Source organism: Neopelma chrysocephalum, unplaced genomic scaffold (genome assembly GCF_003984885.1).
Source record: "Neopelma chrysocephalum unplaced genomic scaffold, ASM398488v2 Primary Assembly neopelma1_59, whole genome shotgun sequence".
NCBI classification, from domain to species: domain Eukaryota; kingdom Metazoa; phylum Chordata; class Aves; order Passeriformes; family Pipridae; genus Neopelma; species Neopelma chrysocephalum.
This window is the reverse complement of record NW_020897714.1, coordinates 6,038,913-6,064,841: the sequence shown is the minus strand read 5'-3', so window position 1 is coordinate 6,064,841 and position 25,929 is coordinate 6,038,913. Positions and strand designations below refer to the sequence as shown.

Here is a 25,929-nt window from a genome sequence, read left to right as displayed (position 1 = left end):
AACTCATCTCCCACTCTATGTCAGCTACATTTGTTCATAATCTTCACATGAAAACAATTTCTCATTTGAAGTTGTGTTCAGGGCAGTGGATGTTTTGAAGCACAAATATTCTAACAGAGACCAAATTTTTCCCCCCTTTCTGTAATATCTATCAATCATGTGTGACTTTTGAGCTGACTGAACCTGTATGTCAAAAAGATCATTAATTATGTCAAGCTACATGGGTCTATAATGATTTGGCATGGATGTGCAGGCCAGCATGTTCTCTTTGACAAACAAATCCAGATTAAGAAAAAAATTATATTTTCAGGATCTGATGCTTGCAATTTACCAAATGGCACTCCCTTTCAACTTTGTGTCCCAGGGGAACTAGGATCCTGCAAGATGCCAAGTGCTTATCAACTGTTATTATGCACTCTTAGCTGAAGGCAGAAGGTAATGAGCACTTCCAGGTTCAGGCCTAACAATGACTGAAGTAAGTTTTTTGGGTTTTGACAACATTTCAGATATTTGGTACTGTACACTGCCTTTTTTAATGGCATTAGATTTACATCCTGGTCTTCAATTACTTTTTTTAACAATTTGCTGCTTTGAATCGCTAAAAGACATTCTTAATATTCCACTTTCTATTTTATACCAGAGCCTTTAAAGTGCTTCAATTCTCTTAATTGAAATATGCTACATTTAGCATTGCATTGAGTTCAGCCAGGTATATTAAAACTTGCACTGATAAGTTAACTTAGAATAAAAAATCCATCATACAGACAAAAAATGACAGCCAAAATGTTGCTTTAAGAATTAAGTTGGTAAAAGTTACTGAACACCAAGGACTCAAAATATGTATACTGTCAGACTGCTAGGAATGAATTTGAGGTGTTAATTTAAGAAGTCTGGTTTTGAAATCTCAGACAATGAAGAGAGTTGGCTGGAGAGCTGGTGAACTACTTATTAAAAAGGTCTGACTTTTGCATCAACTGAGAATCTAACCTCCTCAAGTTTGACTGTTCAAAACAAATTATATTAGTTAAATCCCAAAATGTCTCAGCAGAAGTAGGTTTGAATAACTATACAGAGTATTTTGAATGGAATCATCTTAAAATACCTATCTGTGCAACACTGCAAAGTTTGAGCTCTCTTTGTAGACAAGAGACACAGAATTCAGCTTTTTATCAAATTTTCCCATGAAAAAAAGCAAATGGAACTCAGTATTAATTACATCATGTAATTTTCCATGTAAAATACTTATTTTCCAAGAGTCCATGGTCATTTATCCAGGTGCTAATGAATATAATTAAAAACACTTAATATATTATAACTACAACAATGACCTCACGATATGGAACAAATTCCACATATTCCAAATATCAATCAACAAATTACACATTATTTGTCCTATGAAAAAGTAGGTTTGTTATCATTAGCAGAACATAACGAAGTTCTCAAGTGATTTTTTCACAAGCATAATCGAAGCATTTCTTCCAAATTATTCTTGGTTCAATTGGAGGAGTTGGCTAACAGTAGAACCAACAAGTGGTGATCTGATTTTCCATGCATTGTTGAGGGGTAAATATCTCACAATTACTAAATATCTCAGAACAAAGTCTATAAATCAAATACAGGGAATCTATGAATGCTAAATTAAAGGGCTTTAAGATAAGGAATTCATTTCACGTTCATAATATGGAGAAAAGAATCCCAGCATAATACCTTCTTCAAAGGAGAACTCAAAATTTCTGCATGGTTTTTGAGCTCAGCCTTGCTAATCTTTTTAACTGTGGAATAGCTCCATCTACATTAGTGATTTTGTGTACTGAGGAGGTTGTTTTCAGGTGTGAATTTGTCTTGTGCTGATGTCACACACTCAAGTATACCCGTGTGGCACACGAAGCATCTTCTCTCCAGGAGGAACCAAGGTTGAAACTGCACACCAGGGCACTACCTGAAATACTTCACTTGCAATGAAGATGCAAGGGTCTCCATGTCTACTCTTTGTCCTCCTGTCTCATAACTGAACCTGGGAAGAGTTCTGATAGCTCTATACACCTTTGAAACTTATCCATTATTTTCCTCCCCTTATCTGAGATCCTTTCTGACTCTACTCGTGATTCAGCTGCAGCCAGTCATCAGGCTTGTAAGGCTTCCTCATCTACTCTCCTGATTTTGCTCTGCTCCTACTACATACTACATGCCTGGAGAATGCTAACCTGTTCCAGGACTCTTAAGACTGACTGATGAGCCACACTGGTGGCTGTTCCATCACTGAACATGGCATTTCACAACTTGTTGTAGACTGCTCCATGGGCCTCTTTAGCTACTGTGCTCTAAGCTTCTCTTCTTGGATCTTGTCCTTGATCAGCTGGCCCTAGTCCTCAAGTTCCCAGCTTTGACTTGTATGTCTAATCAACCTGCCTTCAGCCCAGCTTTCTTCTACAATAGATCCCAACTTGTGGATGGAACTGCTTATCTTATTCCTGACCACGCTTTTATCCTCTCTTTTTGGCTGGGTAATCGCTCCTGCACTGCTTTAGCTCAACTTCACCAGAAGTCCTGGGAGCACAGATTTGACCATGCAATATCTTTACAGTTATTGGCTCCTACTTACAAGGGTTTGCAAAGCAATTCTCTAAATTTCTTCAGCATTTCTTGTTTGAAAAATATAGCCCTTTGTCTTCTTAGCTTAGGAAATCTGTAAGCTGTGAGGACAAATATATACTTCACATTTATTTCCTTATTCTGCTACTTATTTCCAACAGTTTGCTCCGGGAAGGGCAATACTAAAACCCTGTCAAGAGAAAGCTTTATTTTCTTTCAGGAACATATTAGTCAAGTCTGCAACCCTCAGTATTAGGTCCTGCAACCTTCTGCTTCTCTTGAACGAAGTAGATCTGAAGGACAAGTTTTTCTGCCCTTATGAAAATGATGCTGTTCTCAAAGGGCATTATACTAATCTTCTTGTCCATGTTAGTCAGTTGACTTACAGATCTAAGCATGGCCTGTTTCCTTTACCTTACTCCTCTGTTTACTCGTCTCTAGTAAAAAATGAATTCTCCAAACATCACTCTGTTGAATGTCCCTGTGCTTTTCCTTCTTGGTTGTTTTCCCTTCCTTCTATGACTCTCATTTTTTTTTTCTATGGTATTGTTTCCTTCTCAGATGTAAAAAGATATTTAGAGTTCAAAGCTACTCATGTAAGCTCAGAAATACTGTTAGTAAGATATACAAACACTGTACTAGGTCCTGGGCAAAGTCACTGTAGTGAAAATTGCACACATTTGCTTCATTTTGCAGGATACCTTTGATAAACTTGCCCATTCCAGAAGAGTCATTATATGCCTGCTCATGTTTTTTTCAGCAGAGCAGGGAAATTTGCTCACTGCTTCATCAGAAATGCCACACCCAGGTTCATCTGTTGTGATACCACCAGGAAGATGCTGTCAGTCAGTCCCCTCTTCACAAAGCCACTACTTAGACAACAAGCACAACTTTTTCTAGACACATAAAACAGAAACTTTCAAATACAACCCAAAAGTTTGAGGAGAGGTACTTTACCTGGTCTTTCATGGTTTTCCCTAAATCTTTAACATCTTTCATGTTAATAGCATTCTTCCCTCCCTTCTCCTTTCCCTTCTTCTTGTTCTTCTTTTTGAACAAGCATTTCTTACAGAGACAAAAGCAGCAGGTGAGGATTAATAGGACTGCAACTATGGCTATGGCTATTAAGGCCCAAGGTGGCACTAGAAGAGAAGAAGACACACACACAAAAAGAAGGTGGAAAACTGTTAGTAGGGTTAAATTTAGAAAAAAACACATTTCTTTCACAGATAAGCCTTCTTCCAGGAAAATGCCTTGCAGAAATACCTGAGATCCTTTCTAAAACATCCTGCCATCATTTATATATTTCTCCCAGCTGAGCATTTGCACATAAAATGCCAATTTAACACATCTATCTATTTGCATGTCTGGTGACACATATCAAACTCGCAGCTATTTTGATTCATCAACCATCTGAAAACAGTATATCCAAAATATTTACACTGTGCAATCTGTAAAATGTTAGGTAATTACTTGTTTCTTTCTTTAATCATCTCCCCAACCCACCTGGCATTGTGTCTGAATTGGGTGGAACTCACTGGAAATCTCCTTTTTCTGGAATGAAATGGCATCTGATCCAAGCAGTCAGTTCTAATGAACAGCCTCTGCTCACTGCTGCACTTGACAGACTCGCAGACTCCTTGAAACAGCTGCAGGTCAAGTGAAGACTGACCAAGGACAAAGGACTGTCCAATACAAGGGTATTTGCCATATTCGTCATCATGCCCTTAATGCTAGCAAAGTTTCAGCACATAGCTATGTTCTCACCTACACTTTCCTATAAACAAAAGCCTGTGTTGTGTTTTTTCATCCAGTCCAGGATGCAGGCCATGGCTGAAGCATGAATAAATAACAGAGAACACTTACCAGGATAAAATGGTCTTGTTAAAGATCAGAATTTTTGGAAAAAAAGGAATTAAGATGACACTTAAACACAAGTACTCCAGAAGGTAATTATCTTCATACAAATCAGTTTTAATGACCACTGATACCCACATTTAACCAGAATACCTGACAAAACTTTAAATCCAGTAAATTATCATTTCCTAAAAATCTTGAAATGCACTCAGCCTATCAGGTCTGCAAGATATTCACTCAGTGCATTACCTAAAGGTCTCTAATATGATACAGAGCAAAGCTGAAGAGTGAATCGAATTTGACATGTTGACGTCAATGAATCACAAAAGGGAATGGACATTATAAATAGAGAAAATTAACTGCCTAAAGGAGCTAAGCAGAGTGCGAAGCATTGTCACTGGAATTTCCACTACAAATTACCAGTTCAGGAAGACAACAGAGCACCTACACCTTCCTTGCTCTATATTTAAGGACTTTTTTCTTTTATTGAAATGTCCTCAGTGACAGATACAAAAATAATGCAGGAGAATAGTTAAACAATAATTTCTGTAATACATTTGTGCCTCCAACTGTTCATTAAATGCAGCTGCTATAAAAGAGAAGCTCTACCATATGTAGAACAAATGAGAACTGATTACTAAACAAATGAATGTTGAGACAAACAGTGAACAGATTAACAACTGTTTATGGGATGTATTTTATGAACTCAGCAGTAGCAATTCTGCAGTTAAAGTTGCATCACATCTGCACTTATCACAACTTAAAATCTGTACTTCATGCATTAATATTTCACTTTGTCTTCAAATCTGATGTAGTAACACTTTTTAGCACAACTGACTCTTCCAATTTTTTTTTCATCCAGCATGTACAAATGTAAAATCATCACCTTTTACAGGCACTGTATGATCTACTCAAATTCTAAACTTTATGTGTGTACTTTGTCTGTTAGACACCCAGCATCTAAAACAGTATTTACATAACACTGTATCTAAGCTAATCCACAGGAGTTATGCCAATACGAAATGAATGATGTGCCCAAATTTATCAGCTTTTTGTTTCGCTTACTTGTCAGCAGTGCCTTAGGCATGAATATGGGGAGCAATAAGAGTATGGGATGGTGTTGTGTCAGCAGGATGGCACGGTGTGAGGAAAGAGAAGAGGGACACATCAAGTGTGGGTAAACTGTGAGAACCAATGGGTTGAGGAGACAGGGAATGTGGGCGTTAATAGGATATATACATATGCATCAAACAGATGAAAAAGCCTGTGTAGGCAGTGAAGTCAGGTGCCTTTATGCTGAAAGTCTTGTGTCAAGTTGTGTTCTGGCACTGCTGCCGTCATTTTCTGGAGCATGAACAATGTAGGGTGCCTTGGGGAGCATTTGAAACACTTGCAGATACCTCAGCTTCTTTTTTTATAATACATTGTCTGCTTTCATCTGTTTGTAATTTAATTTCACCCAATAGCTCTTGTGATGCAATTAAATGATCATCAAATTAATATCTGAAACACCAAGAATTATGCAGAAATCCCTACTTATCTCTTCAGAGGAAATATGCTTTCTTTTTTTATTAAACTAAGCATAAGCACTGAAGGAAAAAGAATGGGGTAACACAAAACATCAACATTTACAAAACCACTTCAAAATTCAAGTTTGAAAAAGCAAAAAGGAATGCACTGTTCTTCCCAATAAAAGTGTACTATTTGTGTCAGAAAACGGCTCATCTGAACATTGCCACTGGCAGGGATTGCCCAATCAATGGATGGAAATATTAGATTTAAGACAAGTGAAACACAGTTATGACTGGTTTTCGAATGATGTTTGTTTCCTTTTGAAAGCATGATATAAATACTTTTAAATGTTAATCATTTTACATAATATGGACAAGATTTTCCAAAATTACTAAAGACTTTGAGAGTTTTCATATCTGTGCTCCACAATTTATGACACTGCCAGATGAACTTGAACTCCGGAAAAAGCCAAGGTTTTAAAAGATATTTTTCTATGAAGTCATCTCAAGGTGGACAGACCAGAATGAAATGACTGAAACCACTAGCCACTTTGGAAGACTTGTTTGCAGACTTTAATTTTTAACCCTATTTCTCAACTGTGACTAGTATCTGCAAAAATCTTATCAACAGTATATGAACTTTCTTGTGTTATGCACAGTGGCTCATTTTGAAGATTCATATTGGTTAATTCCAGTTGGACTTTACCTATGCTTATACAAGATTTTCAAAGAATTTAATTTTTCCAGTGTTTAAATGAACAACAATGGAAACCTACAGTTTGAAGACTACCTCCAACTGTATTATACCAGTTTGATCAGGTTCAGTAGCGCAGTTTGAAACCTCAGGAGGTCTTTGGACATGAACTATTGAAGAAAAGGCCTCTGTGGCAGACAAAGCAGGGTGGGTGACATGGAAAATGCAGATCATGTCCCAGGGACCAAGGTGTCAGGGAGCCAGAGAAGCTTCTTGTACAACTTGTCTTACCTGGTGCTTGCACAAGGGGGTGCTTTGAAACAAGCAATACTTACCTATGCAACCAAGGAAAAGCTATTGGTTTAAGGATAATTAATATGTGTGTAAACTTACTGGTGTTCCAGTGCTATTTTCTTTGTTCTAATCCTGTGGGAAAATACAGAATACTTATTTTGAAGAATCTATCATGAATCGCTACATTATTTGGAGATTCTACAAAGCTCTTAAAGATAAATCCATAGGAGGGGATCTGCTCAGTAGCAGTTAGTAAATAAGGTCTTGAATTAGTCTTATTGATCCAATCCAGAGTATGCTCTAGGACTTTACTCTGAAATGCAGGAATGAAGCCTATTTGTAAAAGGAGTGCGTAGAAAAAACGAAGCACATGGCTTGCTCCTGAGCAATAGCAGGGCACTGAAGAGAGTAAGCTCTAGGACTGTGTTGATAATCGAGACATTTTGGGTACCAATTTTGCATAATTCACTCATGATGAACAACAGTCAAACATGGATGCAGCTAAAGGAGATGTGAGCTATCTCATCCCTCTCTGTTGCTTCCTTCCACTAATGCCAGCCAGAGTTGTGTGCATAATGTGGGTTATTTGATGCATTTCATACAGTTCACAAATACAGCAGCTGTGATGCACTTGGATTATAATTTTAGTTTGGGCGTGCATTTACAAGGCATATCTCCAGACCATACCCATACACTATGCTTGTACTCATGTTCTGCAGCAATCTGGGAGGGCAAAATGGAGTGAGTGGAAATATACGCTCCCAGAGCTCAGCTAACAGTGCTCCAACTGCAAAAGGAAACTGGCCCATGGCAGCAAACCTAAACCGAAGCACTGCCCCACAAACTTTGCAGTGTGGAGCCGGGTCCTCAGAACCAACTGCTTCATTTCACTGACTTGCTTCTACTGAGCTGTACTAAGTTTGGCTTGTGTCCCAACCTGTCATTAAATCTTGTTCCACTGAACATGCTAGATTCAAAGGAAAGGATGTGTTATTGAGTTATTCAATTTTAAAGCCACAAATTTTGTCCTTTATATAAAGCTATCCTTACTTGGCCTTACAAATGATACTTGGAGAGGTACACGCCTTGGGTCTAAAACTGGCATTCCCATTAGACGATCTAAAATTATCAAATGCCTTGGAGGCCATTTGACTGCAGAGGAAAGACTGTAAGGGGGAAGTCACAAAATAGTGTAACACCATCAAAGTGCTACAGTCTGTGAAACAGAACAGAGTCCTTAATCCTAATGATTTTCTTCCCTTTCTGTGTGCGATGCCAGAGGTATCTTTACTAACTTAGAACCCAAATAGAGGGAAGGTCAATGAAGAACTAAAAACCTGAATGAAAAAGTGAAGACTTCCATACCAAAAATACTGTTCACTGACACTCCCAATCAAGCAATTAAGCATTCCCATTTAAACTCTGACAGCAAAGGACTATCAGATGATGGCAGCTTCCATATTATTCTGCAAAGGAGTCACATGGCACTTAGGAATTGATAAATATTAATAATCTATATTTCAGAGAGAAGGCATGATGTTTAACAGAAAAATGCAACTGCCAAATAGCTGTATGTGAGGCGCATTGCCATAATCTAAAGTTCCGGTAGCCTGAACATGGGAGCATTGGCAGTTTTAATTTATTAAACCATAGTTTGATCTTAGCTTTTTTGCACTTTCAGCTTCTAATCAGGAAGCAAACTCCATATATAGCCATGTTAAAACAGTCTATACAGAAATTCCCCAGGGACCAAGTTCTGGGAATCAATTTGACATTCATTAGAAATTACTTAAAGAAAATGTATTGAGAGTAAGGACCCAGGTAATGGATACCACTATCAGAGCAGAAGGCATACAAAGATGATCAATGTAAAGAAAAGAAAAAGCTGATACATGGTAAAATAAGTTGTGAAAGAGGAAAAGAGAAACTGAAAATACATACTTACATATACTGATGATTTAAATACTAGCCTTCGGGCTTATACAGCTACATTTCCACCCCATACACTCTTATGTGTGACCTCTTGTTTCAATAGCATGTTTGCAAAATATTATTTTTACTTTCTTATATTTACTGCAAATTTTTTATGTGCTTAATGATGCTACCTTTGACCCATCACTAGAAAGAACCATTACTAAATAACTTAATGAATGCTCTCATGCTGACATCTCCTCCCCTTTATTTTTTTGAGCATGTGCAGTTGCATAAGGCTATCTCTATGAATAGTTTATGGAAGTTACTGAAGCCTTAACTGAGCTAAGAGATGTGTGTTCTGGCAGTGAAAGTTCCCCACATGCAAAACAGTCCGTGAAAGTGCACTGATCAGATGGGTTCACTTACTGAATATACTCCTGCCTATAGCTTCTTTCTTAGACATTATTATGCAAAATTATCAAAACTTCATATGCCTGAACATTCTACTCTTTGCAAGTCAACTGACACTGAATTTAGCAATAATCCTCGATATGGCTACAAATTTAGTCGAGGTGCTTGGGCTGTTTGAGAATATGATGCACCTATTGTATGCTCATAAAGCTGGAAGTCAAAATGCATAAAATGACTAAGATATTTACCTGAAAGCAAAACCACATCTACTATTGTAATTTGCAGGTCATTTATGTTTATTACTGCTGGTATTAATTAATCTTTTAGGGCATATGATATGTTCTCTGTTACAGTAAAACACAGCTACCCAACAACTTGCCTTGTTGGTCTCTCTCTCTCTCTCTCTCTCTCTCTCCCTCTCTCTCTCTCTCCTTCTTCCCAATGTGTTTCGCTCCCCCTCTCCTCCAGCTCCTCACTGCTCAGTATCATCAGCTCCTCTGCCCATTATCTCTTGAGACACATGGGGGAGAAAGCAAGAGAAAGCAAGACAGGGGAGTTTCCAGATGAGATAGGATGGTGATGCAGCCTGAAAGAGGAAGTGAAGCTGCTGAGTTGTCTCCTTGAAGGAATTACCTCAGAGAGATCGCAAAGGCCTTCAAGCTTAAATGTCAGGTTTCATCTGTATAAATACTAAAATGAAAATAGCTCCTCTGTTAACTTGCACATGCCCTCCCACTAATCAAAATTAAACAGAATACGAGCAAAGGAGTGTTAACACACCCCTAGCCTCTGATGGCTGTGTCACTGTTAGTTTGGGCTGCTCTCTTGGGCTCGTTATCAGCTCAACCATCAGTGCACAACTTCCTTGCTGGCCACAGGCTCCTCAGGAAGGTCCCTCCTGTGATCTCTGGCACCTGGTTGTCCTTCCCAGCAGTGCCATGCTTCTGCGGGGATGCCAGCTCTCCTTTCACCCTATCACAGCTCTCAGCCCTCCTGCCTGCTCCTGCCTCCCACTTCCTCTAGCAAATATACCCGTGGGGTATAGCATCTTTCACAGAGGCCAAAGGAAAAAAGCCTTTTCTTCCATTTCGCTCTGTGAAAAACAATATATCCCACTTGGCATGCAACTGCCCAGAGGAAGAACCAGAAGCCTAACTTCCTGATGCACAGCATATCCTTTGGGAATGACTGTAATGCTGGCCAGTGTGACAAATAAAACAGCTTTTCCTTTCCAGCAAAACCTCTAGGTCACTTAAGACAGAAAACAGGGTAGGGAAAGGACTGGCTTTGGTGAAAGATGATTTCTAATCCAGTAGATAATAATTTTAGACTAATGATTCTTATCAGTTCATATATCTGCTGCCATAAAGCTTTTAAAATAAAATAAGTGAATTCAGGATCTAGATAATTGCCAGAGACAGTGCTGGGCGCACTGAGCATCTGGGAAAGATGAAGAAAGCTGGAGCCTCCAACCAGACCTGGAAGCCAGACAGGTTTGCTGAAGACTTTCCAAAAACCCTATGTACCAACACCAGCTGAGGCCAAATACTTTCTAGAGAAGGGACAAAATAATCCATAAGGCTAATATTCAACTCTGACAAACAAATCTGTAGAAGTCTGAAATGACTGCTTTCTATCATGTGGAATTTTATTTTGTGGTTAAAACACCTTTCACTTTTCTTTTGGCATACACAATATATTGCATTTCAAACTTCAATTGATAGACTGTAGAAAAAAAAACAGTTAAAAATTGTCTGATATGGGACTGTAATTTTCAAAGGGACAAAATACTCAAGTCATATCAATTCCACAAATCAAGAGAATATGCCTCAAAAGTAATGAAATTGATGGGAAGAATCAATTATGCCTATATATGTTTGATTTTCTTGTGTATTCTTTCTTGCCTATATATCTTTGATTTCACTGTATGCAATGAACACTGGTCTTAAATTCTTTTTCAGTTTTTGAACATTTGGAGATGTTATTTGTGTCAGATTTTCAAGGTTCACCCTGCAATTATGAGAGTCAGGGTTGTATTTCAATTTTCAAAAGTGGAATCACATTTCTTGCATACTAGAATTAGTCATTCACAGTACATGTGAATGTTATAAATTCCCACACAAGGTACAAACTCCACTGCCTAGGAAGTAAGAGCTAATTTGACACATCTTTATGCAGGAATAAAATCCTTTAAAAAAGGACCCAGTTTGTGAATTCTGACAAGATGAACTTATAGAAACTCTATCTGTCTGTTTGCCAATGTTCTGTTAATATACACAATCTTAACACAGGATGCTATGACATGATGACTTAGGAATTAAAGGAGAACAGCTACTATTAAAAGATAACAACCATTGGAGTAATACACTAAGTTCCCACTGAAAGTAAGAACCAGTTTTATTTCTGTCTAAGATTTATTATTCATTTAAAAGGTCTCAAATAAAAATGGCTCATACATAGTAATTTTTATAGTAGACCACAAAGTGTCTTAGAAAGGAGGTAGGTAGTAATATCTGAACAGCACAGATGCAGATGTTCATATATACAGAATAAAATTACTTTGGTTAGAACTCAGAAAACACTGTGGGAGCATTGGAGCAGCAAAGTTCATGTCAACTGCAGCTCCTAGGCAAGCACACAAGTACAGGGAGCTAAGAGCTGGAGGATGCCATGTGCACAGTGCAAGCTAGGGCACCAGAGAGAAGCTTGGGTGCAGTGGCAACCTTGGATCTCACCAGACGAAGCACCTCAAGCACCACCTTGGTGCATGCACAGTGTGTGGGCCCTCATAGCACAGAGGCAATACAAACTCAAACCCAGAAGGAACCCCTCCAGCACATTAGCTTTGTGTGCCGTGAGTGGCACCAGAACCACACATTCATCAGAGGTGCCCTATATCCTTGCATCAAGCCCCTCAAGGCTGTAATCTTTCCGACACATCTCACTCGCACCTCAGCTGCTGCAGTGCCAGGAGCCTTGCTCAGCCCTTAGGGTACCTGCTTCACTCTGCTTCTTCCCAAGCAGCAAGGTCAGAGGACTACTTTCAGATTTTCTGCATAGATGTTTCATACAAAAGAGTGATGCTGTTGAAAAGGACTGCAACAGATCTGTAGCATAAACAAAGAGACTTCATTTGCCATGCTGTTTCATTTGCCATGCTGTGCTGCTGAGGTGCATTGATCCTGGCTAGATCCTAGGTGCCCACCAAAGCTGCTCTATCCCTCCTCTTCTCAGCTGGGCAGGGGAGAAAAAATAAAACCAAAGGCTCCTGGCTGAAGAAGGACATGGAGACATCACCCACCCATTACCATCATAAACCAGATTCAATTTGGGGAAATTAGCTTAATTTATTACCAATCAAGTAAGGTAATGAGAAATAAAACCAAATATTAAAATACCTTCCCCCTACTCTTCCCTTCTTCCTAGGCTCAATTTCACTCCAGATTTTCTCCATCTCCTTCCCCTCAGTGGTGCAGGGGGACAGGAATGGGGTTTGTGGTCAGGTCATCACACATTGTCTCTGCCACTCCTTCCCACTCCTGGAGGAGGACTCCTTACACCCTTCTGCTGCTTCAGTGTGGGGTTCCTCCATGGGAGACAGGCCTCCACACACTTCTCCAATGTGAGTCCTTTCCATGGGCTACAGTTCTTCACAAACTGCTTCAGTGTGGGTAACTCCCATGGGGTGCAGTCCTTCAGGATCAGAATGCTCCAGTGTGGGTCCCCCATGGGGTCACAAGTCCTGCCAGCAAACCTGCTCCAGTGTGGGCTTCACTCCCCATGGGGTCATGGTTTCTGCCAGGAGCCTGCTCCAGCCCATGGGGCCGCAGCCTCCGTCAGGTATCCACCTGCTCTGGTGTGGGCTCCTCCACAGGCTGCAGGTGGATCTCTGCTCCATCAGGGACCTCCATGGGCTGCAGGGCAATCTCTACTCAGGCACATGGAGCACCTCCTCCTCCTCCTTCTGTCCTGACCTCAGTGTCTGCTTCTTATTTAAAGCTTTAGAAACAATCTTTTTTCTTTTCTGATTCCTGATTGCCATTTTATTATCCAGACAGCAATACTGTAATCAGAATCCATACACTTGGATGAAACACTGAAGTATGGGATAGAACAGAATAAATAGAATTCCCTCTTCATACACACCAAATTGATAAACCTATTGAAACAGGTCTGCTGTTCCTCAGCTTTTTTGCCAGTTCAGATTTTAATTTCCCACCTCATTAAAAAAATCTGGTAAAATTCTCAGTGAAATTCACTTTCTCTCCATGTGAAATAAGGTCAAATGTAAAAATGTAAGTTACTTCTATTTTGTAAATAATCAAATTCTTTCTCTTTGCAAAGGTATGGCATAATTTCCCTTTAGGACTTGATCTTTTGCCTCTATCCGTTATACAACCCAGTAGAGCCATAGTATTAACTTTGAACGCTAAGCAGGTTCTTATTTCTGTTTTAATCCAGCTCTCAAAAAGGCCTGTGATGAACCTGGTTTCTTTTCCCTCCAATAGGTAAAGACAGATTAAAAAGATTCTTCTACAGCACAGAATGTAATATATATATGAATTATATGTGCCACCCACTCATTAAAGAAACAGATGTATTTTGCATTTAAGAATTTTGGGAATAGTTAATTTCTAAAATTGATTAATATTTTCAGACATAAAAGCCTTTGTTGGTGTTTTTCATTTTTTTAAATCAGCTCAACAGGAAGCATTTGCATACTTTAGTATAACAAACAGTGAGAAAAGCAAATTTTTCATAGGCTGGGGACCTTTTTCATATCTTCAGTGTCCAGAATGATTTAAAAAATTAATTGGATAGCCGTAGTAGTGATCAATCAATCAGTGATAATTAGCCGTAGTAGTGATAAAAACAATCAAGGAGCAAACCAAAACCAATCTCCTTCTTCCAGATAGAATTGTGTTAGGCCAACTGCAGTACCTAGGCAGCAGCTGCCCATATGAGAAGCCATATTTCTTTTTGTGACGGTAATGTATCTGTAAAAGTGTATTGCTTTTGCTGGGCAATAGTGTATGTTCAGTGAAACCAACCAAATATCTTGATCTCTTATTTTAAATGTACAGCTAAAACTCTGAACAAGATTATTTCATTAAATATTATCATTATTAATAGGCATTCATTTGTGAGTGGGTAGTGCCTACAGGCACTGGCTCAGAAGAAATGCCTCACCAGATCAGATGTTGCACACAGATGAAATGAAATGACAGCCTTGCCTGAGAGGCTTTTCAGTGAAAGGTCTCAAGCCTATGTGGTGGGCATGTGCCCATTTCAGTCTAACTGACTGCTCACAAGAACTATTCCCTTGTCTAACCATCAGCCTACCAGAATGTACCAGGCATATTATACACTACCAGGTCCAGCCTGTCCAAGCACATTGCCTAACATTCCCCTGTGCATGGCCCTTGCTAAATACCCCTTCTATCATTTCAACAAGATCCTCCTAGGATCCTTTCCACCTAGGACATGAATACCCTCTTTCTAGATGAAACACAGACACAGACTGACAGCTCCATATCTCACCAGTGGCCAAGATTATGGCTAAGACTAGGCCCTGAAACAAAGGACACAGAAAACCAAGTGACCTTCTTTGCCAGGACCCTCCAAAAGAAGTGCCCAAGCTGACTTTGTTATTGAGGCACTAGCAGTTTATCCCAGACAAACCATATCTCAACCATGGCTCACTCTGGTGTTTCAGGTGACAGCTTTTAGAAGGAATGCCCCAACTAAAAATGTGGTATATTCAATAATTCTTTGGGTTACATAGTCTTGCCTATTTTTTTTTTTGCATAAATGGTTGTATTGTAAGCACTTTCATGCTGAACCTTTCAGTGTGAGAATTAACTCCCTATCCCTAGTCACAATGACTGGAAGATCTCACATGGTTCATCATTTTTGTTTGTAGGGTGTCTGTAACACCAAGAATGGTCCTAAAATACTTATGTGCCATTGATGTAGGTAGAATTAGCATGAGCCATGCACATGTTGACAGAGACCAAAAATAGGATATACTTTGTTGGTCCAGTGTTCTCTCAAATCTGAATGCAAGCAGATGCTAAGATTGCCAGGTAATCCTGGTCTTCATGCACGGCCAGCAACGCTCGACCAGGTACACCATACACAGGCAAGGGTTCATACCATATATCAGTTATAGAAAGCAGCAGAGTAGGGTGCTGGAATTGTGACTGCGCTATTCCACCTCTGGCTGGCTCTGCTCACCACAGTGGGACTAAGCAAGGCTGGTTGTGATTGTATGTATGCATTTTTCCAAGGGACCTCAAATTGTATATCAGTAATGTTGTGCAGCGGTATGAGGGAAGAGAATTCCTGGCAGGCACCACTATCCTTGATGTCGCACTCTGCTCAGCTCAGGAAAGGGCGTGACACCAGTTCGTGAGACTTGGGGCATGATGGTGTGGGCTCTGCTGCACCTTTATATGACGCATGCCTGGTCGGCCAGGGCAGCAAGGTGATCTGTTCTGCAGAGAGCAGTCTGTCAGACTGCCTGGGGGGTGCCCACTGAAGGACCGAATGGTCCCGGGCCTACCCCAGGCATTCAAACTAAAATCTTTTCATGACCTCCATCTATTAAGCAGATATGCTGGTCAGGATATTCATAGCAGTTGTGCAAATTATGAGAGAGCAGATACTGGCAGCCCAGCTATACTAAGTCTCGTGGGATGAAAAGACAGACCCGTTCCTATGGCAAGCCTCACCTCTGCCTCAAAAAGCACCGCAAAAGACAGATCCCTTTGTTCCCTCCCTGCCAAGACACATTTGCCAAGAAAGCACCCCTGGTATAAATGTGCACAACAGCTTTTGCAGATGCCTCTTCTGTTCCATCAGCACACAGCTGTCACCATGGTGTGTATTAGAAGATACTATAAATCTGAATGTTATTAGACACACTGCTAATAAAGAAAAATGAAATTTGATTATTCACAGACTGTATACAACTCAGACAGAATGTTGTTTTCATCTGCTGTTTAATAAAATAGTAGGCTTTGACCTTTCTTTCTCTTTTTAAGCATTCAGTTTTATTTTAAAAGACTCAAGCAAAGAATCTAAATATAGGTTGGGCCCTTGCCTAGTATTTTGAAACTCCTTTATTCCGCAAGAAGCTACCAAGGCTGCAAGCCCATATCAGTAGTGGCCTTTGTAGTAAAAAATCTATTTTCAAGGTACAATTAAGTTTAATAGCCATGTTGCTCTTCTTTTTCAGAAGCTCATTTACCAGAACAATCATGATGAGGATGATGATGATTGATTACTAACTTCTGCCATTTTGCACAAAAAGCACCATTCCTGACTGGCTAACTATAAATGCTGTAATGATCATTAACGTTGTTGCAGGAACCACTGCCAAAGTGATAAATAGATTTGGTTTACATTAGCTACCAGTCTAAAAGCATCATTTGACCTCATTAATAGATATAATCAAATCTGGAGTCATGCTTCCTAAGAAGGAAGACTGTCCTTTTTAGAACAAGAACTCCATAGCTTTTTTCTTGTCTCCATAAATACAAAAGCTGAAATTTTGTTCCATTGAGGTAAGGTCAAAATTCTCTCCAAAATGCTTTGTGCAAATACTAAGCATAAGTTTGTCTTACTTCTTGTTCAGTCTGGAAGAAGTTAAAAGTGCTCGTCAAGCTAAAACTGCTGCTAGGAGGCATTAAAAGCTGCCCGTACAAGACCAGTGAAGCTGTGTTTCTTGGAAAAGTGGTCAGTTTCCTGAAGGAACCAAGAACACAACATTTATGTATTCAGGCCTGTAATTTCATGTTACTATGTTGAAATTAGTGTTATATGGTTGATGTATAGATGCAGCTCTTTAGGTCTGTCGAAAGACAAAGCTGCAGACTGCATTTGAAGCCTTAATCCACATTTCCTACATACTACTGTTTCTCGCTTCCTTCGTCTTTACTTCTGTAAGGCACATATATAGCACACTTCTCACTGTTGCTGTGCTTCTCAATTTGCCTACCTAGCAATGTTATAAGTTAATAATTCAGCATGCTGGAATATGTTTTCTTTTGTGTTGTGCTTCAGCCTCCTGCTAATTAGCCTGAATAATTAGTTTACATGAGCTCTAGTCAGGCCTTATATCCAGCTAGGCCATGAGTGTGTTACAGCTGTAATTCTAAGTTGATAGTTTTAGTTTAGGGAATGATGGGGATTTGAAAAAAAAGCCTGGAAAAGACTGTTTTGTAGTTCCATATCATCCTGAAGGACAGCACAAAATGTTCTTGTACGGTGTGTATTAATACAAGTAGTTTGTATCAATGCTTTTTTTGTTGACTTATCAAACAAAAGCAACTACTACCAGTTTGTCTCTTAAGACAGCAACTCTCCTTAAAAATTTTATCCAGTACTTTGATCACCCTTTAAAAAAATGACATAGAGCGTAAGGTGTGACTCTGCAAGGGACAAAGGAAGAACTATGACTAAGAAGACTTTTCATCAACTTCTATATTCTATTTGGTAATTGCTGCTGATTCTAAAATGTACCAGTGTTGATAATGGGAACCAGAAATCTGTTCTCCCCTCTCATTTTGTCCTATAGTTTGAATTATTTCCTACACAATGCCATGACTGCAGCATGAGTTAGAAGTGCTGTCATACATTAGAGCTTCTGGCTGAATGAAGGAATTTATTCTAAATCTCCATTTCCTGCAAGAGCACTCTAACTATCAGATTAATATATAAAGATTATATATATTATGAGTGGTGAGCTGTGCTACCAGTTTAGTATCAGAAGACCCAGCCTTGTTCTACCCCCCCATTCATCAAAAAGAAGGGCTGTAGGCATCTGTCCTTCAAAGGGGAATTTTCATTCCCCCATGTTAAGCGGACAGGTGAACCAGTATGCTGCTCTGAGACATGTGCTAAACTTCCATTTTAAATCCCTGTATCTGGCTTGCTGCTGGACAGCCAGCCTGGAGGCTTTTCATTGTTCTGAGACCCCTTGCCTCCCACCTGTGCTAAGTCTGAAAGCCAGCCATGTAATACTAAATGCAGGGTGCAAGGTTTTCTCAAATGATGTCAGTCATTTTTCCTGGATATGACAGAAGGAAATAAATCCCCTCTCTCAGTACCAGACTCCATCTTTGATTATCTGCAGTAGGTGTCAATTGTGCCTTATGCTGCCCAAATGAAAATCAGACGTTCTAGGCACTTTCATCCCTTATGGGATCTAATTGTCCAGGCTCAATTCACAGAAAGAGCATCCTTTCCTCCATCCTGTTGACACTGACTGTGCTCAGCACAGGTTGATCCTACAGGTACGTCCAGGTCAGACTTTTTGTACTAAGTCAAGCATTCCTGTAAGGCACAATGAAAACTCAATGTAGAAATGTCACAGTTGCTTCTGCTCACTGAGAAGAGGACAGGAAACAGAACCTTATGCCAGCTCTGAAAATCAATTACTAGACATTCTTGCTTGACTTTACTGCAGTAAACAGTCATCAGGGTCTGACTCTAAAGCTGTAGGCTTTGACCTACAGTCCTCTGGTTGACACCACTCCATGTTCATTGCTTCTTATATTTGAATTGCTTTCTGAAGGATGATTTGTCAATTGCATAGCCAGAGAAAAGTATTATTTTGCCTTTAAAAATGGGCAGCCAGCAGACTTAAGGATCGCAAAGAATGCCACTAAATCTTGAGAGCAATCAACCTAACCCCACACCCTGTGAGTTCCTCTCCTGAGACTGGTATACATTTTATTACCAAACAAATTTTTCACTTAGTAATATTTCGCTCCAGTATTTACAGCTAGCCTTAGCAGCTGCTCTTAATGAGCACATTTTCTTACTGCTATTTAACAACCACTGCATCCCCTCATTGTCAAAAGTGCATTGTCAAGAGTTATTAAAGTCATTTAATTAAACCCTATTTCTTCTTATTGGATTAATTTCACTGTCACTGATCAAAGAGGCTGAAAAAAATAATCAAATCTTAAAATTAGAAGTACATAGCAGAGTTCTTGCTGTGTTTCTATATAAATACAATTAGATTTGAAGTGACTAACCTCAAGTTTGGCCAGAAAGAGAAATTAAAGTTAAAAGGGAATGCCATAACTAAGCCTAAGAAAAATAACCACTTCTGGAATTACAAGTCAGTCTGCTGAAATCAATGGTCATGGTCCTGATAACTTCTGCCCAGTGAGGTTTCTGTCCTAGCTTTCCAATTGCTCTTGCAAGTAGTCTGCCATTAACTAAAGAAGCAGCTCTGCTCTCTCTTAATAAGAACTCTTCAACAGCTGACAAACAATTCTTTCAAACCTGTAGCATCACCAGTACTGAACAATTAATCCTCCACCTCCTCAGAACTGAGTTAAGCTTGGAACAGAAAGAGAGGGGCAACAAAAGAAAATGGGCTCTGTGAAGCATGAAGAAATAAAAACAAAAAGATCATAAAGAAAATAAACATTAATGGTAGATGAGCAATCAATAAAGTCCAAAGCTTGCAAAGATTGCCTTGGAAAGTAAGAGCTCTAAAGGAATTTAAATAAGTATAAATAGAACGTCAGAAAGATTTATTTAAGAGTGAATTAATTCTCCAGAGCACTTTCCTTTTTTCTTTCCTTGCATGATTGTCTCTTAGGCTACTTCACTTTCTGCATATGCTGCCACAGGACAATAACACATTAATCTTTAAGTTATACATGTTCTTCCATAGTGATTATTCCAGCAAGCAAAATGTTAACCCATTTAAATTAATGCAAATTAGATGGTGGTTTGTTATTGGCTGAAAGTGCCTCAAAAAAGGCTAATAGTGATTCACAGATGCAACTTTGCATCTGCAGTCTAATTAAAACTAATCTAATTAAATATGACGCATCTGTAAAGCTGCTTGAGCACTGCAAAGAACACACAGAATTCCTTTTATAGCTGGACAGAGCTTCCAAGAGCAACTGTGTCTGCCATTTCACTTCATTTGGAACCACTTTAATAACAGGTGAATAATCAGCAAATAAATTCTCCGTAGCTGCTTTGGAATTGTTCATTCACAAGGTATCCACAGATACAATACAACAGCAATGGAAACCACATTGACTGGGGGAGGTAATGTCCTTTCATTACACAAAATGATACCGTTGGAAAAAAGAAAAGAGCTTAAAGCTATAAATCATCCTTTAGCCTCACTTATTAAGGCAGAACTCTACAAAAAACACTTTTGCAAATGTGTTATGTTACTGACAGCACACAGCAAAATCAGGCATAATCAAAACCTTGTGATTTCTTCTAAAATATTATTATTTCAGATTTTTTTCCTGGCAAATAAACATTCCACAGACATTGTATTCAGTATGAAAACTTATTGCTCTCAATTGAAATTCTGCCATAACAGATTCTAGCACTGAGAACTAAAATGGCCACAAGGTAATAAAATAATGTCTTTTCTTTCCCTCTCAGAGATTCAGGTATGAAACTCCATGTTAGAAAACTGTCTTAAAATGTGTAAACCAGCTATACTCAGATGAAGGAAGGTCAAAGGAGGACAAATTTTGATAAAAAGAAAATATCATCACAACATACTTCCATGAGATATTCCAGTAGACAAAAATACTCTGTGCATTCCCACCTTAGAGAAGTAGTCTGAACTGTCTTGATCCTATTACAACCTAAAATAACTATGTTTATTGAAAGCCAAAGATAGAAATGTATGGTGCTTGGCAGGAATGTGAACCCATGCAGAGTAAAGAGGCTCTCCAGATCTCATTGTTTTTCTTCTTTTGCCCTTTCTCAAGGCTCACCAGATTGTCAAAATGGTGAATTTAGTAATATCCAGATTGATAAAATGGTGAATTCCAATATGTCCTAGACACTCTGGGACAGGCATGGCTCTGTATTCCTGGGCAATTCTCCACATTCAATACAAGACTTTGTATCAAAACAGATTAATGGAGTGAAAGCATGCCAGAACTGTAGTTATGACACTCTCCTAGAAGGCCAGCAAATTGACTTTTCCTAGCATTTTAGATGAAATAATCACTGCATGAAAAATTAAAATAGGCTTGAGAGCAGAGCTCTGAAGATTTCTCATTCCTTGGTTGGAACCCTAACCAGTGAGCTATTTACCCCACACAAGCCAGAAACTAAGCCACTTCTCCCACAGGACAATGTTTTCAACTCCCTGGGTATCCCATGCAGGATTTCTGCATCAGCCTCAGTGAGACAGAATGCATTCTCCATCCAGTTTAAAGAGCCATAGGCTCTTTCTCTTCTCTGTGGAGTGAGATACATGGGCTTAAACTTGTTAAGGGTGACTAAGATGCAAGCCATGTTCTTCATCTCATGACAGTGCCTTAGCAACTATCCCTACTACAAAATAAAATTAGGGACAACATTAATAGCATTTCTTTTTCCTCCTTTAGCCCTGCTGTAGCCTCACTAGCTCTAAGGATGAAAATACAGTCTCCAAGTAAAAGAACAGCAGACACGTGCCGGGTCCTCCACTTTGGCCACAACAACCCCATGCAGCACTACAGGCTGGGGACAGAGTGGCTGGAGAGCAGCCAGGCAGAAAGGGACCTGGGAGTTTGGATTGACAGGAAGCTGAACATGAGCCAGCAGTGTGCCCAGGTGGCCAAGAAGGCCAATGGCATCCTGGCCTGGATCAGGAACAGTGTGGACAGCAGGACCAGGGAAGTGATTCTGCCCCTGTACTCAGCGCTGGTGAGGCCACACCTGGAGTACTGTGTCCAGTTCTGGGCCCTTCAGTTCAGGAAGGATATTGAGGTGCTGGAGCAGGTCCAGAGAAAAGCAACAAGGCTGGTGAAGGGACTCAAGCACAAGTCCTATGAGGAGAGGCTGAGGGAGCTGGGCTTGTTTAGCCTGGAGAAGAGGAGGTTCAGGGGAGACCTCATCACTCTCTACAACTCCCTGAAAGCAAGTTGTAGCCAGGTGGGCGTCAGTCTCTTCTCCCAGGCAACCAGCAGTAGGACAAGAGGGCACAGTTTTAAGCTCTGCCAGGGGAGGTTTAGGTTAAATATTAGGAAAAAATTTGTTACGAAGAGAGTAATCAGGCATTGGAATGGGCTGCCCAGGGAGGTGGTGGATTCACTGTCCATGGAAATTTTTAAGATGAGACTGGATGTGGCACTTAGTGCCATGGTCTACTAACCACAGCAGTGTTGGATGAAGGGTTGGACTTGATGATCTCAGAGGTCTTTTCCAATGCAGTTGATTCTATGATTCTATGACAGATAAATCCCATAGGGAAAATTGGGTCTGCTGTTCAAAAAAATGTAGGTAGAGGGCTCTGTTATGAAAAAGAAATCATAAATGATGAAAAATCTCAAAATTATCCCATTAAAGTAATTTTCTTTGCTGCTGATAAGTAGAGCTCCAGTTTGAGTCCTTTCAGTTATAAATAGCTACATTAATTTCAGCAAAACTATGCTGGACAATGTTTGTAGGATTATGTCTTGAGGTGAACTTAGTAATACACAGGAAAAAAAAGGACTGTATGTTAGTGACTGCATTCCTTTCAACTAGGAAAGATAAGCATGGTGATTCACATAGAAGGGATATTTTGCTAAGTCATAACTAATTTTCAGTCTGAAATTGCTAAATGGTATTTCATGGTATTTTTCTATACTTTGGTGTGAAATTTACTCCATTGTAGAAGATTGAAAGAGGCATTTTTCACAATACTTGTATTAAGGTGGGGGTTATGTGTTGCACAGGGTGTCAGAGGCCCATGCAGCAGAATGAATATGTGAATATGTGCACCAATGGTTAACAGGACTATGCACTACCCTAAAAAGCCTCAGGGTAACAGACTTCTAAAAGAAGGTGTTTTCTTTCTCCTAAATATGTACACATGAAGGTCACAAGTTTTAACTTTATACAAGGGAAATTTTATTCAGACATAGATTTTCTTGATGTATTTATTGATGTATCTTGATATTGCACTGGTGAGGCCACACCTTGAGTACTGTGTCCAGTTTTGGGCCCCTCCCTTAAAGAAAGACACTGAGGTGCTGGAGTGTGCCAGAGAAGAACAACAAAGCTGGTGAAGGTTCCAAAGAGTAAGTCATAAGAGGAATGGCTGACAGAGCTGGAGATGTTTAGCCTGGAGAGAAGAAGGTTCAGGGAAGACCTTATCACTCTCTCCAACTGCCTGAAAGGAGGCTGTAGCCAGGTGGGGACTGGCCTCTTATCCCAGGCAACAAGCAACAGGAGAAGAAGAAATGGCCTCAAGTTGAACCAGAGGAGGTTCAGGTTGGACATCAGGAAGAATTTCTTCACTGAAAGGGTGGTTAAGCATTGGAACAGGATGCCCAGAGAGATGGTGGAGTCATCATTGCTGGAAGTGTTCAAGAAACAACTGGATATGGCACTTGGTGCTATGGTTTAGTTGACATGGCGGTGTTCAGTCAAAGGTTGGACTTCATGATCTTGGAGGTTATTTCCAACCTAAATGATTCTGTGATTCTCTGATTTCATCATGGTATCAAACATTTCCAAAGGAATGGAAAGGGGACTGTCAAATATATTATTATCATTAAATACATTATTATTTTTTACACCATATTTTGATTTCAGTGCAATTTGGAGCTTTTAGAGTGTGGTACAAACATCACGTTAAGGACATTATATTTACTTTCTTTACTCTTTTTATATATTATTAAATTTACTAATTAGTCATTATTTATTGCTAATTTTTATTTATCTTTACTTTTACTCTTGTATTACTTCGATCTCACATTTCTCCTGTGTTCACTCAACGTATAGTATTCATAGGACAACCTGCTTTTATAACATATGAAGGCTTTACTATGGCTCAGCCACCTGTTAATTGTCTTTAAATCAGCACAGAGATTTAAGCCACCACAAATACAGAATGGTAATTTTTATATGGTAAAAATCAGATAAGATACAAGATACAGTAAGATAGAAATTATTTTTAGAAACAACATAGGACATCTGATGCAAAGTTTCTAACTTCTTGAGTTCAAAGTCAACTGTATTAGTGAGCACAATGCTCAATAAAATTTGAATCTTAACCTTCTGCTGCCTTTTTAATAATTTCAATAATCAAGGGATGCAGAAAAATAATATTGGTTTGCCCAAATTATTTCAGAAAAAAGTCTACAAATATTTGCTTTACATTCTGATTGTTGACATTAGCATATTACTCTGCAGTACAGCAAAATTAAGGTTTGTTTGGTGAAATCTCAAAGATTTTTCCAGAAATCAGCAGAAAACTTCTGCTTATTTTGAGATGACGGTTTCTAATCTGACTTGTCACAAATTCCTGGATCGGCTAGGTGGTGAGGAGCCTGTCCTTGAGCTAAGGAAAAGGAAGACCTCATCAGTATTCCTTTTCAATGGAGCTTCACAGCCAAAGTTGTGGCTACATAAACGAACACTACAGTATACAAGAAGTGAAGCTGGCAGGTAAAAATGGGCCAATAAATTTTATTGTTATGGTGAAATAGCCCCTTAATAAGGATAAAGTTTTTGTCTCTGCTACCTGCAATATGTGGTAAGCTTGGAAGGTAATATTTTTTTGTGCTGTGACTAGTATTAAACCCATCTCAAATCATAAGTAATTTATGTTGGCAGTGTTGTCCCAGGATACTCCACTAATGTAAGTGATGCTAGTTATATTTATTTGGCACATCATGGTAGAGGTGACACTTAATGAAAGAAGAAATCCTTTGCTGGAGCAAAACTAAATGCCATTTACCACTGCTAATGGCTTAGAGATCCAGTATCTCTGCAGTGGATGCTACAGATTCAACCACTGAGGAGTTAAAAATAACAACCCAAAATAAACCTTATTAAACAACTCTCTAGTCATAGTATTTTAACTATGGCAAACATGAAGACCACATCTTTTGATCGATAGCCCTTTTATCCCTTCATGAAAGTGGTTTCTGAGACATACCCCCTGCAAGTGGCTCAGAGTTATTTAATTGGCCTCACATGCCTTCAAGTTGAGCCAGCTCATGCCGGGGAACAACCTCCTGGAAGCCAGCACTGCAACCAATTTTCCTTTGGCTTCTCTCTAAACTTGGCAATGCTGCAATTTATCCTGGCTTGTCTCAATTGTTGATCCTTATCTGAGGTCACACACAATTTTGCTGACTGCCACTGACATCGCAGGGTCATATGCAACATACTTTTCTATTCTCCTTCCAAAAATGTTTCTTGTCCAACTAGCAGTAATTAGCAGCAGTTAGAAAACACTTGAGCAGGGATATGAGATTTCTAGTTCATGGTTCAGTGCAGGAACATTCAACATATTCGTGGGATAAAGAACAACCACTAACAGGAGCCCTGTTAGTCTTGAGCAAAAGAACAGCTACCCTCATGACTTCTGCCACCGTGAGAAGAAAAAAATATGCATTTTACAGTACATTAGTCTTGAAGCTACTAAAAAAATACACATCAGTATTCAGTTTGCTTTGCTAAAATGTTAGCTGAAGGCTTTTCAGTCCTTCTTAGCAAGCTTTGTGTGAAGTAGAGGGAAAAGTAGACAAATATTGGTTTACATTTATTCATCAGAAGTATCCTATGGCGGACAGACAGCCTGGAAAACAGAGCAGAGACTAGCACTGTCGGGGAGCCTTAAGCCTCTCAGCCATATGTCAAAAACATTTCAAAGGCTTTAACTTTCCTCCT

General features: G+C 39.4%; 1 protein-coding gene across 3 annotated transcripts in view; it reads right to left on the bottom strand.

Annotated features, from left to right (window-relative positions):
• The window catches only part of SYT1 (synaptotagmin 1), a 364,604-nt gene that overhangs the window by 96,088 nt on the left and 242,587 nt on the right, over nucleotides 1-25,929 (bottom strand). For all 3 annotated transcript variants that reach the window (XM_027679772.1, XM_027679770.1, XM_027679771.1), the window contains one exon: nucleotides 3,550-3,734. In XM_027679772.1, coding sequence (XP_027535573.1) covers nucleotides 3,550-3,734 — 185 coding nt within the window. The remainder of the gene's footprint in view (nucleotides 1-3,549; nucleotides 3,735-25,929) is intronic.